The sequence below is a fragment of the Ursus americanus genome, chromosome 10 (genome assembly GCF_024610735.1).
Source record: "Ursus americanus isolate L20-20 chromosome 10, mUrsAme1.1.p, whole genome shotgun sequence".
NCBI lineage: Eukaryota > Metazoa > Chordata > Mammalia > Carnivora > Ursidae > Ursus > Ursus americanus.
Window position 1 is genome coordinate 62466076 of NC_142136.1, and position 19543 is coordinate 62485618.

At 34.8% G+C, this 19543-nt stretch overlaps 2 protein-coding genes across 13 annotated transcripts in view; one reads left to right on the forward strand and one right to left on the reverse strand.

The window, feature by feature from the left end:
* LOC148109375 (uncharacterized) overlaps positions 1-19543 on the reverse strand; it is a 540493-nt gene that overhangs the window by 9967 nt on the left and 510983 nt on the right. For 2 of the 5 annotated variants that reach the window (XR_015725975.1, XR_015725972.1), the window contains one exon: positions 8751-9748. The exons of the other annotated variants lie outside the window; for them this stretch is intronic. The gene's annotated coding sequence lies outside the window, so the exon portion shown is untranslated. Of the gene's footprint in view, positions 1-8750; positions 9749-19543 lie in introns of those variants that run through there. 5 annotated transcript variants of the gene reach the window in all.
* Positions 8624-19543, forward strand: part of POSTN (periostin) — a 33766-nt gene continuing 22846 nt past the window's right edge. For all 8 annotated transcript variants that reach the window (XM_045796919.2, XM_045796921.2, XM_045796920.2 and 5 more), the window contains exons 1-6: positions 8624-8757; positions 10069-10167; positions 14820-14884; positions 16555-16712; positions 18291-18455; positions 19324-19470. In XM_045796919.2, the coding sequence (XP_045652875.1) occupies positions 8639-8757; positions 10069-10167; positions 14820-14884; positions 16555-16712; positions 18291-18455; positions 19324-19470 (753 nt within the window). In that variant the 5' untranslated portion in view covers positions 8624-8638. The remainder of the gene's footprint in view (positions 8758-10068; positions 10168-14819; positions 14885-16554; positions 16713-18290; positions 18456-19323; positions 19471-19543) is intronic.

Here is a 19543-nt window from a genome sequence, read left to right on the forward strand (position 1 = left end):
GAGATATTATGCTTATTGGCCTTAGGAGAGAAGTAGATTTCCTTTTTTTTTTTTTTTAAGATTTATTTATTTATTTCAGAGAGAGAGAGAGCATGAGCAGGAGAGGCAGAGAGAGTCCCAAGCAGACTCTGGGCTAAGCAGGGAGCCTGGCACTAGCCCCATCTCACAACCTTGAGACCACTACCCGAGCGGAAACCTTGAGTTTGATGCTTAACCGAGACCACCTAGGTGGCCCGAGAAATAGATTTTCTTTTATTTATACTTCTCTTCAGAGCAGTTTAAGGTTACAAAATCGATCTAAAAAATCAGTTGTGTTTTGGGGCGCCTGGGTGGCACAGCAGTTAAGCATCTGCCTTCGGCTCAGGGCGTGATCCCAGCGTTATGGGATCGAGCCCCACATCAGGCTCCTCCGCTATGAGCCTGCTTCTTCCTCTCCCACTCCCCCTGCTTGTGTTCCCTCTCTCGCTGGCTGTCTCTATCTCTGTTGAATAAATAAATAAAACCTTTTAAAAAAAATCAGTTGTGTTTTTATATACTAACAATAACTATCTGGAAAAGAAATTAAGAAAACAATCCAATTTCAATAGCATCACAAATAATAAAATATTTAAGAATAAATTTAACCAAGGAAAGAAATATATACTCAAAAATTTAAGACATTGATGAAAAAAATTGAAGACACAAATGAACAGAAGACATCCTGTGGTCATGGATGAGAAAAAGTTAATATTGTTAAAATGTTCACACTACCCAAAGCTATCTATAGATTCAATGCAATCTCTATCAAGATTCCAAGGGCATTTTTCACAGAAATAGAAAAAACAATCTTAAATTTGTATGAAACCACAAAAGACCCTGAATAGCCAAAGTAATCTTGAGAAAGAACAAAGCTGGAGGCATCACACTTTCTGACTTCAAAGTATATTACAAAACAGTATGGTATTGGCATAAAAATAGACACATAGATACACATGAATTGAGAGCCCAGAAATAAACCCACACATATACAGTCAACTAATGTCTGAGAAGGAAGTCAAGAATACTGAATGGATAAGGATAGTTTCTTCAATAAAGGATGTTGGGAAAACTGGATATTCACATACAAAAAGAGAGAGAGAGACAGATTGGACCTCTGTGTTATACCACTCACAAAACTTAACTTAAAATGGATTAAAACCCTTAAACATAAGACCTGACAGGTAAAAATCCCAGAAGAAAACATAGGAAAAAAACACTAGCAATGGACAATTGGAAGATTAAATGGAAAAAAATCTACCATTTGTAATAGCATCAAAGAGCATAAAATACTTTGTGAAGATTCATCTCAAAAAAAAAAAAAATGCTTACAGATTAACAGTTGCAAAATTTAGTTGCAACCAGTAGAGGTCAGACATTTAAGTTTTCAATATGATGCTCAGATACTAAAGTCATCCAGTTTAGAATTCTGTTCCTGATTTTCAAAATATTTTCTAAATTGTCTTTCATTATTAAAAGCCCTTTCTGTTCCAAAAGCTCAAAGCATTCCCTGCCTGAATGGAGAGGTGTTTTACATTGTATTTAAGCCAAGCTGCAAAATTCTAAGAGAAGTGTGATCCAGTAACACAGAAAGATGAAGCACAAACAGCCTGGTGATTTTCTGATGATTTTATGAAAATAAAGTAACTATGAGATATATTTTACTTCCATATACATTATCTAATTTAACCATAGGTTAGAGGGCTCTAAAGCCATTTCTAGATCTATGAGGAGTCTCAAGAGCCTAAATGCCATTCTCTCATAGCTACAGATATTAGGATCCTCCTGCATTTGAAGGGTGCAGTCTACATGCTCTCCTCTTACATTTGGGCTGACTCGTACCGGCTTCAACTATTAACATGCATGGCGGAAGATCTCCATGTGTGCTAGGAGGCCAGCTCAAAAAAGATCATGCATATTCTGCTTTTTAAGTGGATAGATGAGCTGTCATGCATGAAGTCCTAACTACTCAGAGAGAGACCACATGGAGATGCGCCCCCCGTAGTCCCAGCTGAGCTCAGTCTTCCAGTTACCAATGCACTGGACATGTGAGCGAAGACACCATCTTGGAAGTAGAGCCCCAGATGTTCCAGCTGGCATCTGGCAGTCACTGGAATCGCCCTAGCCGTTCTTGTTTTCCCAGCTGAAGCCACAGACATCATGGAGCAGGAGGGCTTATAAACAATTCCCATTGTGCACAGTCGCTGACACCAAAGTGCAAGAAATGGATTCCTATTTGATGCCACTCAGTTTGGAGTGATCTGTTGGGCAGAAATAGATAACTGGAACACGCAGAGAAGTTACCTGAGCTCCCCTTCTTCAACTGGGCTTTTATTCAAGGCAGAAATCTCCAAAATGTGGGTCCACGTGGCAAATGATTTGGTTGCTTTTCTGTTACCTTCTGGCTATTAATCTTGTAAGAGTAGGGGCTGGGGGAGAAACTGGAGAGAAAGCTGCTGCATGGTAAAAATAGGAGCAGACAGATGTTTAAACACAACTGAAAACTGGACATAATATGTTCCAAAAGTGAAGTTCCCAAAATATTCTCTCAGGCTGAAGGATAATTAATTTGCAAACTCTATAGCTTTACGTTTGTTCGGCGATTAAGATTTCTTGTTGTATTAGCACTCTCAGCTCCCAGCCAAAAGAGTAGTTTCCCTGCCACATCTGACTTTGTGAATAAATTCCAAACAGTGCTAATGCATATGACCATATCCATTATACTTAATATCTGTTATGGTTATTATTATTTGAACCGATCTCTGCATACTTAAGAGTTTATTCTATTTAATGGAAAATGATTTGCTAAAGGCAAAGTAACATACAACTGTGTATGTTTGTTTCTATGAAGCTTAAAAGGCAGACTTAAAGAATCCAAGGTTTGGGTCACCTGCGTTCGTTAACAGTTGGTTAATCCTGGGATCCAGCCCTGCATAGGGCTCCCTGCTCGGTGGGGAGTCTGTTTCTCCCTCTCCCTCTGCCCCTGCTTGTGTTCTCTCTCACTTGCTCTCTCTCTCAAATAAATAACTAAAATATTAAAACAAACAAAAAAAATCAAAGTTTTTTTTTCTCATATAAAGGCCAAAGCTTTCACTATTATAGGCCTTTATTTTTCCGGAATAAGAACCACAGAATTAATCTCTATGTCTACTTGAATAATATTCCTCCCCAGAACTGTTTCTAACAATGTCCCCTTCTTTCTGGTTGTTCATTATATACTGGAAAGCTAAGCTGTCCAAACCCTGATGCAGGTCATGCATAACCAGATATAACCTGAGATCTTGCGCGTTGTCTAATTCCACTTTTCCTGCAAGTATGGGTGTCACTGGGAAAAAGAATAAAAATATAAAGAATGTTGCACAATTGTTAGCATAAAACAACTAGCAGTTCTTTTCCATTTTTGGTTTACATATTGGTTTACATATGAGAAAATTGTAGTGAATAAAAACCTTTATCAGATCCACACACTTAAAGGAGAATTGACATTTTCAAGTAAATTTGCATAAGAAAGCAGGAAACTTCATGATAATATCGGAGAGGAACAAGAAAGAATCTCTAAGAGTAACAATACTGAATCTCTGCAATCGGAAATTAATCATTTAAGACCAATATTTGGAAAAGCAGAAAAAGTTTCTTTTAGAGCAGAATATATTCAATGTCTTTGAGGATAGCAGACAGGTTATGGTTGGAAAATGGGAAGTAACTCAATTTCTTCCCCCTGCCATCCCCAGGCCGGGAAGAAGTACAGATTTTTAGAAGTGGAGGGAGAGAGGATATATACCATGTATTACAAACACTGGAAATAGAAGATGGAGAGAATTTGAGGACAATGTTGGCATGGACAAATAAACAGAGGGGATATCAGCAGACGGGGAGTGTGGGACCTGAGAATATTTCTATTTCAGAGGGAAAAGGGCCAAGAAGGTGATAAATGGGTGATTATCAAAGATTTTTTTCATATCAATTTCATATAAATTATTTAAATCAAAATGTAATGGTATCTGTGCTTCTAGAAGCATGTACTGTACTTTCTCCACTAGATGTCTCCAGAGAAATACAAGTAAATATTGTTAATAAGAAATGCTGCTAGTAAGCCCCCGGTGTAAAAATTTCGGAAGTATTCAGTTCAATTAGGGACAATAGTTACATTGATTACTTAGTATGAAAGTGAGATTTATCCCTTGATGGGCTTTTAAAGGAAATGAGAATCTAAATTTTAAAAAGAATGATGGCATGCTACCCACATTTACCACAGAAAACTTTCTATATACTTCCAAATGAATTGACACTAAAGAGAAATCATATAATGCTTATTTGGGGGCCAAGTTAGTTATCTCTTTCTCTGAATACAAATTCATTACCTTTCACATATCATAGATTTCCTCCACTGGAAATATATTGGGAGTATGGCTTCAGAGGTACCACTTCTTGCGGGCTTTACACTGGGTCAGCCACAAATATCTGAGCCTATGTATTGTCCTTTTGACTTCTTTAAGTTGGGTATTGATTTTCAATTTTATTTTAGCTATATTTTTAGGTATACTTCAGCTAATATTTTAAAGAAGTAAAAAAAAATCACAAAATTTAATTTTTGCTTAATTTGAATTCCTTTTACTTTTGGCTTTCCCTCACTCAAAGGAAACCAAGATCACTGGAACTTTGTCAGAACTTCAGTTTACACGGCTGCAAACCTAGATACCAAAAAATGCTAAGACCTTCACTGGGCAAGCACTTGGACACTGAAACATGCTACCCCCATGAATGTGTGGCATTAACTTCAAGGCCTTGTCATGTTTCATAATCAAGTTCTATTATCTATAGTTTACAAATACACCAGTAAGAAATGAAGTGATACTCAAGGAATGTTTCAAGATCCCATATACCATACGTTAAAAAGCAGGAGTTTAGACATAACTTGGGGCAAATAACTACTCTGGATCATTCAAAACCAAGGAAATGCCTTTTAAAAAATCTACTCTTGGCTTGGGTATCCAGGTTTGTTGAATCCATGGACAATGTCCAGTCCTAGAGAGTGTAGGCATGTTGGTTACATGCTAGCTAGAGTAAGCATGATGTTACAATGACTTCACAGTCTCCAGAGGCTACAAGACTTGTTACCAAGATCCACCGGATAATTTGCAAACTGCCCATAAATTAACATCCTGATAGCTAGAAACAAATGTCTGTGTCTTTCAGACGCATTATTTTTTTTTGGTTGCATAATAAGCCATTTCCTTTTCATTAATGACTTACATTTCCAGGTCAGACTTTACAACCCTGAAGGTCAGATTCAATTGCCAAGATTTCAATCCTCCTCAAAATTGCTAATAAAATTACGTAGACAACCCAGGGGCAATATCCTTTCATGAAGCAGAAGAATAAGGGCCTTGTGTGGGGAGAAAGAATAAGAGAGAGATTGATCTCTGCCGAGTGTCCCAAAAAGAGAGAATGGTGTCCTTCTCAAGCTCTTTCTCTCTTTTCCACATCTTAGACTACCTTTTCTTCCATTCTCTGAAACTACTTTCTTCCCTCACCCTACCCTGCACTGCCAGATATAGACTAGCGTTCAATTGTTCGCCTCAGGGAAGCGAGGATCCTGGCTAAAGCAGTTGCTTGGACTTTAGACCACTCCATAATATCGTATAATATCACACTTCTGGGCTGAGCTTGGCTTTTTCAGTATCAGTGCTTCCATGCTTTTGTATTTACCCTAAAGTTTTCCTTCTCTTGGAATGTTCTCTAACCTCTAAATTCACATGTAGTTTATATGTACAATCTGGCTCTCATTTTCAAGATCCTCCTTGGTGGCATTACTCATCCTGGGTGTAAATATTTGCCGAGGGCTAACATTTGTTGACTTCCATGGGACTTATATAATTTCCAAAATGATGCTCAGGATGGATAGATTTAAGACTCTATTATTTGAAACTCTGAAAAAAAAAAAGATTTCAGAGCCTTTTTAGTATATGAACATATATCATGCTTTTTATGAAAAGTAAACCTGTATCCCAGTCAGAAAGGAGCAGTCCTCTTTTGAAATATGAATGCATATTCATTTTTCTTACTCATCTCATGCAATTATTTGTCCATTTAGACCACCAAAGGAATCAAGGTGAATGGACGCCATTGATTCCAATGGTTACAAGGTGAAAATTGTTCTTAAAAGTAATCAATATATTTTCAATGTACTGCAGACACTACGAAGAAAGTAGGTAACGTGACAGGAAATCATTGATTCTGCCTTCATCCCGTACTTATAATAAGTCTGTTTGTCATCATTTGGGACTGTGTTTAAAGACATCTTTTACCCACGATACACATTATCCAAGTCTGTATCTCTTTCTCTCAATACCTAAGTCCTTCCTCTCCAGTCAGACCCCACCGGATTTAAGCAGATTTCAGCTTCATTACAGAAAACTTCTAAATAGTTGCAGCTGTATAATAGGAAAAGGGTTGCATTGATATCAGTGAGAATCCAAGTTAAGAATGAATGACCATTATAATGGTGATGTCAGAGAAATCTCTGTATTATAAGTTTGATTTATCCTTCTATAATTCCCAAATTCCATTATTATGTCTTAGAAGATAAGTAATCTACATTATAATGTTTAATCAGTCTAGAATTGAAGACTTTTATATAACTATGTTACCAAGAATATTCTAACAGTTCATTTACTGGTATTAAGAACTTATTTTCATAAAACAGTCTTTCCATCTTACTCAATAAACAATTACTGACCACCTAACAATGTACACACATAAGAATAAAGAAACTTATGATATAAAGCAAACTAGTAACATAAGATGCTGTTAGAATAATTCCATTCAAAAATATATAAATGTTAGAAGAATCTTCTTCCTGCAAGGGACCAGGGACAAAATCTAATTTACCTTTTATGCTCTCTTCTCTCCAGTTCTCCTTTTGAATTGCTCTTTCATTTTCTTTTTTTTTTTTTAAGATTTTATTTATTTATTTGACAGAGAGAGAGAGACAGCCAGCGAGAGAGGGAACACAAGCAGGGGGAGTGGGAGAGGAAGAAGCAGACTTCTAGCAGAGGAGCCTGATGTGGGGCTCGATCCCGTAATGCCAGGATCACGCCCTGGGCCGAAGGCAGACGCTTAACCGCTGTGCCACCCAGGTGCCCCTGCTCTTTCATTTTCTGTACCTTAATACCAAGACTTTCAAATTGTGAGCAGGCCTCTGAATCATATTTCAGAATATTGTCTAATTGTATGCTTTCTTAATAAACTAGCTGTCGGTTGCAGAACGATTTTGGTGCCCCAAAGCAAAATTCTATAACAAGTTTAACATAACTCTCCTGATACCTGGAATCATCTCAGGCCCATCCGGCCTCCCCTAAAAGCCCTTGCAAGAGAACATGGTGAGGCAGTATCAAATTTCTCTATATCGCCAGTGGGGAAACAATACCAATGTGCTATTACAGAGGGAACACTTTGTGACAAGACGGGTTGGAATTACACTTCTATTTTAGGATAGTGAGCAACTTATGTTTTCAAGAAGACTCATCGCAGGTTATCGTTTCGGCTTATTGTTGACGTCTGACATTCAGATGTCTTTTACCTGGCGTTCCGACCATTTGACGTACCATGTGCGGAGAGGTAAGAGCTCATATTCTTTCGGATTGGAATCGCATGGTGTAACATTGAGACTTTGGTTACTTTTGATAAAAAGCAGAAGACTTCTGGCAATGCTCTTTTTTCTTAATATGTCTTTAATCGATTACAGCTAGATTAGTAATACTTGTTTCCAACAGGGGCTGCTTTTGTCCAGTGGTTGTGAGATGTGCCGCCTAGACAAGTTCATCATCATGTGAAGTATGTAATGAAAAAACAATAAAGCACAAATGTTTTTCTTTTCTGCTTCATTTCAAGAGTTAGGAAAACTTGCCAGAAGTAGATTTATGTTAACTCTGTCTATTCCTTGATATTTGAAAAGAGAAGTGAAATGGGAAGTATCTCCCCAGTTTACTAGTATTTCAAGGAACATGTGGTCTCTCCTATATTTTCCCTCAGCAATTAAAGTTCTTATTTCATATTTTGTATAAGTTTTAGATCTATCCAACATCTGCTTTTAATCAACAGCCATTACTGCCTTATGATTATCAAACTTACATTTGCTTTCTGGTGAAAAATAATAACCCTTCAGTTCTGATGTGAACTAAATGTAAGAGATGTGATAAGATCAAACAATGATCTCATTGAGCACGGGGACATATACTCTGCAAGGGATGGATTGCAGACTAGTCCTTCAAACCCAAACAAAACCATTTTCCATAAACCCCTCCAAAGTACAAAAGAATAAAACTGAAATATGAACATGCAAAGAGTGAGTTATTAAGGAGGAATATAAATAATTTAACAATAAAAATAAATATCTTCTTCAGAATGAGATGTAAAAGAGGCTCAATGTGTTCAGTAAACATCGCTAACAAAAGTGCACGTTAGCTGCCAACTTGAAGTTGCTGATGTTTTTTGGAGAGAGCTCAGATTCCCAGGTTATACAGTGCTCCCTCCCACGACTCTGACATGTATATAAACTCTGAGCTCTCCAAAGCCCACTGCCAGTTCTCTTCGTGGACTAACTGCAACGGAGAGACTAAAGATGATTCCTTTCTTACCCATATTTTCTCTACTCTTGCTGGTTGTTGTTAACCCTGCAAACGCCAATGGCCATTATGACAAGATCTTGGCTCATAGCCGAATCAGGGGCCGGGATCAGGGGTAAGTCAGTGGTTAGGTTTTATAAATCTTTTTTTCCCCCCTTAGCTTGCTATATGTATAAGTATCTCTAAAGTTCCTTAAATACACCAAGGGTTTTTTCTACTTATTTGAAAGTAGTAAAAAAAAGGAAAAAAGGAGTATTCTGTGATTTATATGTGTGTTTTAAACTTTAAAAATCACTGTCAAAATAATTTGCATGTAATTGCTTTTTCTGAAGCATTATATAATTTTAATCTAGTTGACAGCATTTAACAGGGCATTTCTTTATTATTTCATTTATTCGTATTTTTATTTCCTTCCAAAAATCTGAAAAGAGGTTTTCAAAATTAAAAATATACGGTTAGGGCTTTCATTATGTAAACAGCTTTGAAGTATTTCACATGATGTTAGGGACATTTTCATTTTAGTTATGTATGAAAATTAAATAATGATTAATGTAACTAGTTCTTTGAATATTTTAAAGCATTTAAGAATGCTTTTAAATCCTGTATTCTGTAAAATTTGCAAACATAACATATTTCTTGGAATAAATTCAACTACAACTTAGCATTTTTAAAGTTAATAGGCATAATTTAGTAACTTAACCAACTATTTATAATTTTTTTTTTGAAATGGATCTTGGCACTTCTTCTAATGTCTCAGAGGGATTTTCACAGAGCTCAAAATTTCCTTTGCTTTACAGTGCAAATAAGACTTCCTATCTTTTTAAGAGAGAAAGACACTTAAAATTCTGGCAGAGGATGTTCTGATCTACTATTTCCATTCAAAGAAATAGATTTTCCTTTGTGCAGCCCTATTAATCAGTTAATTTTAGCACTCATTTACTTCTGTGATTACTTACCTGGAAAATTACAGCCTATTGTGTCTTTGGACCTAGTAAAACCTGTCTCTTTCCCTCTCTTGATTCCTCCTTGTTCCAGAGTCCGGTGTTGCAGATTAGAGTCCAAAACGAGCACATGTTTGGTTTAAAAAGGGTCAGTAGATTGTCTTGCTATTAAAAGTAACAAGAATGAAAACAAAATTAAGTTGAATTTAATGCTGCTTGAATATTCCTACTAGATTAACTTTTGAAACACGGGGGTTCTCCTTTCAAGGATGTATAATTTCCTCTCTCTTTTTCTCTCCCGTAGACTTTAGTTTTTCTGATGATTCAGTGTGCTTGGATCAAGAGGCAGATTTGTGCACGACTAAAATCACATCTTTGAAAACTGAGTCCACATGTTAACTTTTTTTTCTGAACCATCTGACCTGAAAATATGAAAAACTCATTGTCATTAGGACACTAACTTTCTTTTCTTCTCTGTCTTCCAGCCCAAATGTTTGCGCCCTTCAACAGATTTTAGGCACCAAAAAGAAATACTTCAGCACTTGTAGGAACTGGTACCAAGGTGCCATCTGTGGGAAGAAAACGTAAGTCTCATCTTTTCTTAATGTGCCAATCCCAAAGATGTCTATGTCTTTCCTTGGATATATACACCATTTTTCTTGAAAATATTCTCCCAGATTGCAAGCTTTAAAACAAAAATTGGATCATAAACGTGAATAAAGGAATTCTCCCTGCATTTCTCCCTCTGCTAGTGGACCTCTCATGAGCCCTGAATTTATCTGTCGTGGAGATCCAAAGGAAAAAATCATATGGCGATGCATAGAATCAGTGTGAGACTGTGTCATTTCTACCCTTGGCTTCGTTCTCTTTTTTGGGCGAGACACTTAATCTCTATGCCTCATTTTATACAAATGGTTTCCTCGGTTTCCTCATTTTATTAAAAAAAAAGAACAAATTGATCTAAAATATCAGGATTTTTGTAGCACAAACTAATGTTCGTCTACACTCATGTGGAAATTATCTGAAATACTCCAGTTTACCGCAAAATTTTCATCAAAGCTTGAAGTTGGAAAGAACTTAAGCTTCACCTCTTCATTTAATCCAGTTATTCCATCCCAAACTACCAGATTCGCAAGGGTCCACAAAGGTGATAAAGACCATCATTACATATACCATTTTAATAGCCAAAAAGACAATTACTCTTTACTTAGTTATATATTTCACTGATTAACTTAAAATCAGAAAGTATTTTTTATTACTTGATAGAAATATGTATTGGTTTAATCTCTCAATAAATGTTGGTAGGAAAATACAATCCTGAGCATATAAAAGTTGAGAATTACTCATGTGGTCCAAGTTCTTCATTTTAAAGTGAAGGAGCTGAGTCATAGAATAAGTTACTATATCAAAAAAATTAGAGATACCATTGCTGGTCAAGAAAACAGTGCTTCCCATTAATTTGGACTCACTCTCAATGAAAGATGCCTTGAGAATCAAATACCTGAATGAGAACCTGCTTAGTACATCATCATTAAACTTTAGCTACCCTAAATAGGTGGAAGGATTGGGGGATTGTTAAAAACTTATTCTTAACTTAATAATGTTGGTACAAATATTAAATATAGCGTCACTGAACTTGGAGCCTTCATTTCTTTACCTGTGAAATGTGGATTTTATAGTTACAGTTTCTGGGGGTAAAATGATTTGATGAATGTGAAATTGCTAAGTAAATCACAATATCAATTGTTCTTAAATTTAAAGTGCTTAAACAAATGGGTATATATGGGTGGGAAAAGGAGTTGTGACCAGACGCCTATCTAAAATGCATGACACATGTTGTGATGAGCACTGGGTGTTAACTAATGAATCATTGAACACCACATCAAACACTAATGAAAATAAATAAAATAAATAAAATGCATAAGATTGTCTTTATTTCCAGATAAAAATCATGTATTCAATGCATATAACCTTAGCTGGACTCTACTTCTCCATGGTCACTAAACCTAGAACACCACAGAACTTTGCTGCTTGTTCCTGTTCATTTGCTTAATAGAGTTTCAACTGATGATACTTTTTGGCCTGGACCTTATTCTTATTAGTTTGCAGACATCTGCTAGACTTGTGAGTCATTCATACAATTACAATGTAAGTCAGTGGTTGCAATGATCTTGGCCATGATGCAGGCTGGGCCCCATTTGGGAACTCCAAGGCTCTAGATTCTCCTCCCTTTTTTCTTCATATTCGTGGTTGCCATGAGGCATATTTGAAATGCACACCAACTGCATAAGGACCTGCTCTCTGAATTATTCAGGGGATATATTTATTACATCCTTCCTGGAAGTTAGGAAAGTATGATATAATCTCACTTTAACCATCTAAATATATTAGAGATGCCAAGGCTTGTACAAAGGTTACGCCAACATTCTTTCTTGTTCTCCACTAGAAAAAAAAAAATCCTGCTTTGAAGCCTGGCTTTTTACCAGAAACATAACAGTGTCTCCTTTGTTAAATTATATTAGCTTATTTCCCCCAAGTAGCTTCATTTTCACAAACACATTTACATCTGCTCTCTGAAATAAATGTAAAGGCTAGATGCTAGTTTCAAATAATCAAATAAATCAATAACATTGACAAGAGGAATGCCTGTTTTGCCATCTGCTTGCAGCTGCTAAAATTTCCAGAGATATCGTTAGGACTTTGTATCAGTTGACAGAAATGTTCGTCTTTTGGTTGAACAGTTGCTTTGTGGATTTGAAGGAAGTAATTGGGCAGGTCTAATGATAAACACGAATTTCCTAAGTTTAAGATATTTCCTACAACATATATTGGCCGAATAATACAGTATTTTGTAGACTTCCTATCAGTTTGCATTTTCATGAGATTTTAGATAACTAATCAGAAAATGAAGATAAATTTTTCACTTTCAGAGGTGTGCATGGTAATGATTTTTTCTTTACTCTTGTTTTATCCTACTAACCATATGGGAAATTTAAGTTTGGTGTAGAATAAGTGTTTTCCTGAAGAAACCTACGGTTTGTTTTCAAAATATCAACTCAGATAACCATATTGTTCAACTATTAGCTGAAATTGCAACTGTTTTGGAATTTCATTCCATCTGGCGTACTAATTGTCTACATTAAGGCTAATCCTTGGGTCATATTAGCATGTGTTAAAGAAATTTTTGGTACATTAACAATTTCCTCTTCTATTCATTCTTTTACTTCAAGTCAGTACTATCAATACTGGACCAATAAACATGTATCTCACTTTTTTAATTGTTTACAATATATGCTAAAGCTAATGTGGAAGAAATTCTGAATCAATCCTTTGGCATCCAAATATTCAAATTTATTTATATGGGGATCTAAGTAAATAAATTGTTTCAGGGGCCATTTTAGGATTTGTATAAGGCTCCCATATAGTTTCCATATGTTCCTAATACCAACTATTCTTGAAGTTATTTTAAAATTGACGAACAATTTGAAATTACCATTTTCCACTTAATTTTGTCCATGTTTATTTTTATCTATCAACTATCTTTAAGTCAGTTTTCTATGCCAGAAATTTTTCTTCTCATTCACCTTTTATACTGTACTGCATACATGTATATGCATAAATAATGGTACATTGTACTTTTTAAATTGACATCAAGAAAATAGAGAAATAAGAATCTAAGATCACAAACAAGACCACAAATCATGGATAATCAATTAATGGACCTGGCTTTAATTTGAAAAGCTTATTTACTTTTTTTTTTTTTTTTAAGATTTTTTATTTATTTATTTGACAGAGATAGAGACAGCCAGCGAGAGAGGGAACACAAGCAGGGGGAGTGGGAGAGGAAGAAGCAGGCTCATAGAGGAGGAGCCTGATGTGGGGCTCGATCCCGGAACGCCGGGATCACTTCCTGAGCCGAAGGCAGACGCTTTAACCACTGTGCCACCCAGGCGCCCCTACTTTTTAAACTATAGAAGACCATTTCTTACATCATTAATAATTCTACTTTTTATAAACTTGCTATTATTGTAAATTTTTTCATACTAAGAAAACATTTTTTATTCTTATAGTGATCTTTTTCTTAAATATATCCAAATACTCTCATTCGTTCGTACTTTTTGAATACAATTATCACTAGAAAAAAAACAGAAATAAATAATATCTGAACTAGTTAATGCATGTTTAATTATTAAATTACAAGATAATCAGTCTTAAGTAATTATCTTAAATTGCATGACATGGAATTTATCAATTAAAAATTACAAAATGGTTTGTATTTCCTCTTTACTTATAATATTCCCCCATTTACAATTTTTGTTTTCTATATTCACCTTCATATTTCTATTGAGAGGAAACAGAGCATTATGTAAAATTTTAATTAAAAATACTACCTATGCTACATTTTGAAGACCAGAAAATATCAAATGGAATTTGATAAAATGAAGCTCAGGATTATATTTTTAATAAAGTAAGAAATAAAAGCAATTATATAGATGATTTCAGGATACTATTTTCCCACAAAATAGAGTAATTTAAACAAACTTATTTTGGATATATCTTTGTTTGCTGAATTTTCTGGTTTGTTGCCTTAATTATGCCTTTATATAACTTAATACACTTTGTGAACTTTGAACAAAATAGTATTTCCTTGAATATTGTATTGTAGAAGATTTTTCTCAAGATTGTATTTAAAATGATCAAACTAATAACTCTACTGGCAATTCAAACCTAAAATATTATTTTAGTTAGCAGTGGAACAGCTTTTATTGATTGGAACGAGTTAATATATTTACTGATGTTTCTCGTTTCTAATAACCTTATACTGATAAACATTTCTAACTATTTATATTTCACAAAATGATTTCCAAAGTATCCTTTTATTTGGGACTCACAACTAGCCTGTGAGTAGGTACCATAGCTACCACATCCATGTTAAATAGGTGGAGAAACTGAGACTCAAATTTGTTAAATGACTTGCTCAAGATCACACATCTGCCAAGGATAGAACTGGGAACCAAACCTCAGTCATCTGCCTCAAGATCCTGGAACTTTTCTACAATGTCATGACATTATATAGAGAAATCAAACTAATATCGATAACTTGGTATCAGGAAAAAAATCCAATTCTAGAGTCTCAGAAATCGTGGCAATAAGTGGTATATTTTTTGCTAAGATTATATGGAAATGAATTCTACATAGTTCCTCATTTTAATATTGATTTTCTTCCGATATACAGGACTGTGTTATATGAATGTTGCCCTGGTTATATGAGAATGGAAGGAATGAAAGGCTGCCCAGCAGGTAAAATTTCAATTACTGAAATAAATGAGGAAGTTGTCTTGTGTGAGGAAAAAGATTTGAGGTAGCTCAACTTGTAGAGAAGCTGTGTGTGTGTGTGTGTGTGTGTGTGTGTGTGTGTGTGTGTGTTTAGCACCATGATAAATCCTAAGATATACCACCATCTTTGTGTTAATCGTGACTTTGTCATGGTGACGAAGTATTAAAACATACTGCTCATGCACTGAATGTTGAACCATCTAACAGAAGCTTGATTATAAATTTAAATTAGTTCAACTTTTCCTTCAAGAATGAAAATCCTCTCTACAAAATCCATCTTTAAATTTGTCTACAAACATGGAGTGGACTAGTCAGGAAGGCATAATCTTCTGTAATTGAACAGCTCTGATTTTATAACATCCTTCTTATTGAAAATTGTTTTTCTAAAATTGCCAACTAGAGAAAAAATAGTTAATCCAGTTCCTCTTTGAAATAACAGCCATTCAGATATTCAACACCAATCATCACATACTTCCTCTGCTTATCCTCTCTTTCTCAACAGAATTCTCTTCTCTGAGGTAATCATCCCCAGTTCTTCTAATAAACATAAACTTTGGGGCCCTCACCATCATGGACACCAATGCACAAAAAGCCTCTAACCCAGTCATCTTCTTTCTGAATGTGATTCTAGACTGGTGTCTGCATTCTCTGTGGGTCCCAGCAGCTGAGAGAATAAAATCAAGACAAATACTTCCCTTTGGGGGGGGCCCTGAACTTTGGTTAATGTCATAGATAACCATGTCCTATCATTAGCTCATAATGAATTCATGATTAATTAAAATTAATTACAGGTCTTTCTATCAAGTCAGGCCTTTCTCTAGGATTTATTTTTTTCAACTTGGGTGTAAGGACATACATGGATCTCTGTTAATTTTGACTTGTTTTTCTCATCTTTTTGGGGTCTTTTTAAATCCTGATTTTGTAATTTAATTTATTAATTGTGTCACCTCGTCTTTATATATTCACAAATGTAATAACCATTTCTCTCATGATATTATCCAAATCATATGAGTTTTCAAAAAAGATAGGGTCAAAAAATGAATAAATTAGCTGCATCAACTTTCAGGTTGACATTCATATATTAATATTGCTTCTGAAGTTCAAGAGAAACATTCTGGAAGCGTCAGATACTTCCATCCTTTTCCTTCCTGAAGTTAAGCTGAGAAGAAGTAGTTTCCTTTAGAAACCTAAATCTATAAAAATTAATATCATTAATTATACCATTTAGGAGTTTAGGCCAACATGAAAGAAAATAGTATCTTTGCCATCCTCAGTGAGAAGTAAGGAGCATCTTTTTTTTTTTCAGTGAGGCAGAAAAATTTACGGGTAATTATGATTGAACAATTATTGACATAGCAGGAGTCATATCTACATATGCTAATTGTTGACCAGGATGATAATTTATAATTCATTTTCCCTCAGCACAAAGGATATATGAAATAATAGTTTTCAATGGTAGTTTATTATTTAGCCCTCAAAAGACAACTTTTGTATAAAATTGATAATTCATAGAATTTTATTGCTAAAATTATCAGTTAAATGTATTGAGGAACGTAGAGTAAAGCTTAAATGATTGTGAAATAATATTCTTGCAATATTATCCTAAGTAATTCTTCATTTCTTGATTATTTCAGTTTTGCCAATTGACCATGTTTATGGCACTCTGGGCATCGTGGGAGCCACCACAACACAACGCTATTCTGATGTCTCCAGACTGAGGGAAGAGATTGAAGGAAAGGGATCATTCACTTACTTTGCGCCGAGTAATGAGGCTTGGGACAACTTGGATTCTGTAATTCATCATTTTTATTAATATAATTATTTTATTGTCATTTTAATTGATTTATTAACTTGGAAATTAATAGAAATTTTATATCTTTTATTATATATATATGAGGATACATAAAAGAATGAGTTATTAAGTGTAAGGATGAAAGCATTTTGATACATCCATAAATGGAGTAACTCCCCAGCAGATTCATAGAATTATTTAAAAAAGGCGAACCAAGAGTGGACTGAACTGGTGTTTATTATTATTCTATTTTACTCTTTTCCTCTCTCCTTTTTGATTGGGAAGAAACATACTGAATTTTAGATGACATATCTAATAGAAAGGTAAGTTAAGAAGCCTAGTGGAATTTAAAATTTATTATAAGGCATATTATAAAGATACAATTAATTATTTTTAATTATATGGGAATATATTTAGCTCAGATATTGACATATTTATAAATGTGTATAGATGTTTAAATAAAGTATTATAAACAATGCATTTGATTTTCAGACTTTTTGTGCATAGTCTGTAATACGCTAAATTTCCAATCTGTAACACTGGTATAGAAATATATTCCTACTTTCTACTTGATATGACGGTGAATCGATATTTACTACTAGAGTCAAATAATATTTAGTAAAACTTAGGCAGATTCCTCTAGATATGATCTTGTTACATTAATTGTGTGGTTAATTGCTTGCATTACGGAACTCTCTCTGCTGGACGTCCTTGACCATGTCTCTTAACCACCTTTCTGGTTCCTTTTGCTGACTCGCTCTTCTTCCTTCACCTAAGAATGAGTCTTACTAAAGTCTCTTCTGGGAATTAGACTCTGCTCTTTATGTACACTTCTAATGGCTTTAGCTATCACTTTAGTGCATATAACCATGAAATCTGTTTCTGTAGCTGTTCTCCTTGGAAACTCAGGAGAATATTTCTAATGTCCATTTCAATGTTTCTCCTTAGACACAGCACTGCATCTTTAAACAAAAACTTATCTAAAACATGTGCCATTTTCTTTCTCCACACAAACAATTGCTTTTCTGTTGCCTTTTTTTCCCATAATTGGCAGTACCCATCTTAAGTGTTTAGACTTCAAAATGGTGAGTCATCCCACTTCTGCTTTAATTCTTACAAACTGTTGTTAGTCATCAAGGTCTCATGTTTCATCCTCTTCACTAATACTCTCATTTTAGCTATGCATTATCACCAGATTAACCTTCCCAAAGCCCAGACTAATCATGATATTCCAATGCCACAAAATCTTCAGTGGCTCCTTGCTGCCAGTTTACACAGGCATTAAAGCCTTCCACATTATTGTGCTCCACACTTTTTCGAAAATTCTTTCTTAACATTATCTAAGAAACATGAAAGTATGTGCTAACCAAACTGAACAATATCTGCCCTCCCAACATTCATCCCTGTGTCAACAACTGGACTTAGAATGATCACTACTATTCCTACCTTATCTACCCTTTAAGGCCTATCCCCAAGCCTTGAAGAGCTGCCTTTCCTCATTTGATCCATAGTGTGATTATAAGTATTTTAATGATGAACTGAAATAAAATAAACTGCTATCATTTCAATTTTTCCTAGGATATCCGGAGAGGCTTGGAGAGCAACGTAAATGTTGAATTATTGAACGCTTTACATAGCCATATGGTTAATAACAGAATGTTGACCAAAGACTTAAAAAATGGCATGATTATTCCTTCAATGTATAACAATTTGGGGCTTTTCATTAACCATTATCCTAATGGGGTAAGTTTCATGAATAAAAGGTACATTTCTGAGTAATATTGCTTTTAATTTTTTCTATACCTTTTATATCATGTTCACAGAAATAGTAAAATGTTAGTGAATATAAGTACTAGATTATGCCTTTTCCCCACAGTGGCTGACTTCTACAAGAGAGTGATTGGGAAGGGGAAATTAAATTCACATTTCTTTGACAGTAGACTTAGATGTCCTAAAAAAAGGAAATTTTAGTAGTTGTGTTTGAAAAAAAATAACCAAAGAAAAAATAGTAAATAAGAATTTATCAAAGAATAATCAGACAATGTATTCCTTTATTTATCCTTTAGCTACTATACTGATTTATCATGTATAGATAAGTCTTTGTGGGAAACTTCCAACTGGGTCACAGGGCTCTTTCAATAAATTTCCAGGGATGAAAAGGGTCAGTGGTAAGGCAATAATTGGGAAATCACTGGAAAAGGACTGATTATATTTGTGCAATAACTATTTGTCTCTCTCAGAACTCACTTAAGGACGGATAGACTTTTTCATGTAATTCATTGACCTATAGCTGAAATAGTTTATGACTATCTCTATAAAGGGAAGAGAAGGAAAAAAAGCAATAACTCAAATGAAAAAAAATGCTTTTTTGCCTTAGTTTCTAGATCTCTTAAGTGTAACTGGATTGGGTTTTCAACTGGTCCTATTTTCTCTTAGTTTCTTTTTTAGACAGAGTGATACTATGTCTTTATCCTCAACATTTACATTTAGAATGTTGACTCCTTCATGTTACATTTACTAGTAGAAATGAAAAATAGATAATGGCCTTGCAGTCTCAGTGATCAATGGATGGCTCTGATTTCGGCACTTTAATTTTCCCAAATAATTATAGGTTGTCACTGTTAACTGCGCTCGAATCATCCATGGGAACCAGATTGCAACAAATGGTGTTGTACATGTCATTGACCGTGTCCTTACACAAATTGGTACCTCAATTCAAGACTTCATTGAAGCAGAAGATGACCTCTCATCTTTTAGGGTAAGTACAAGAAATAACAGTGGATTGTCTTGGATCATTGAAATTTCTTTTTCTGTGTCAGAATCTAACAATA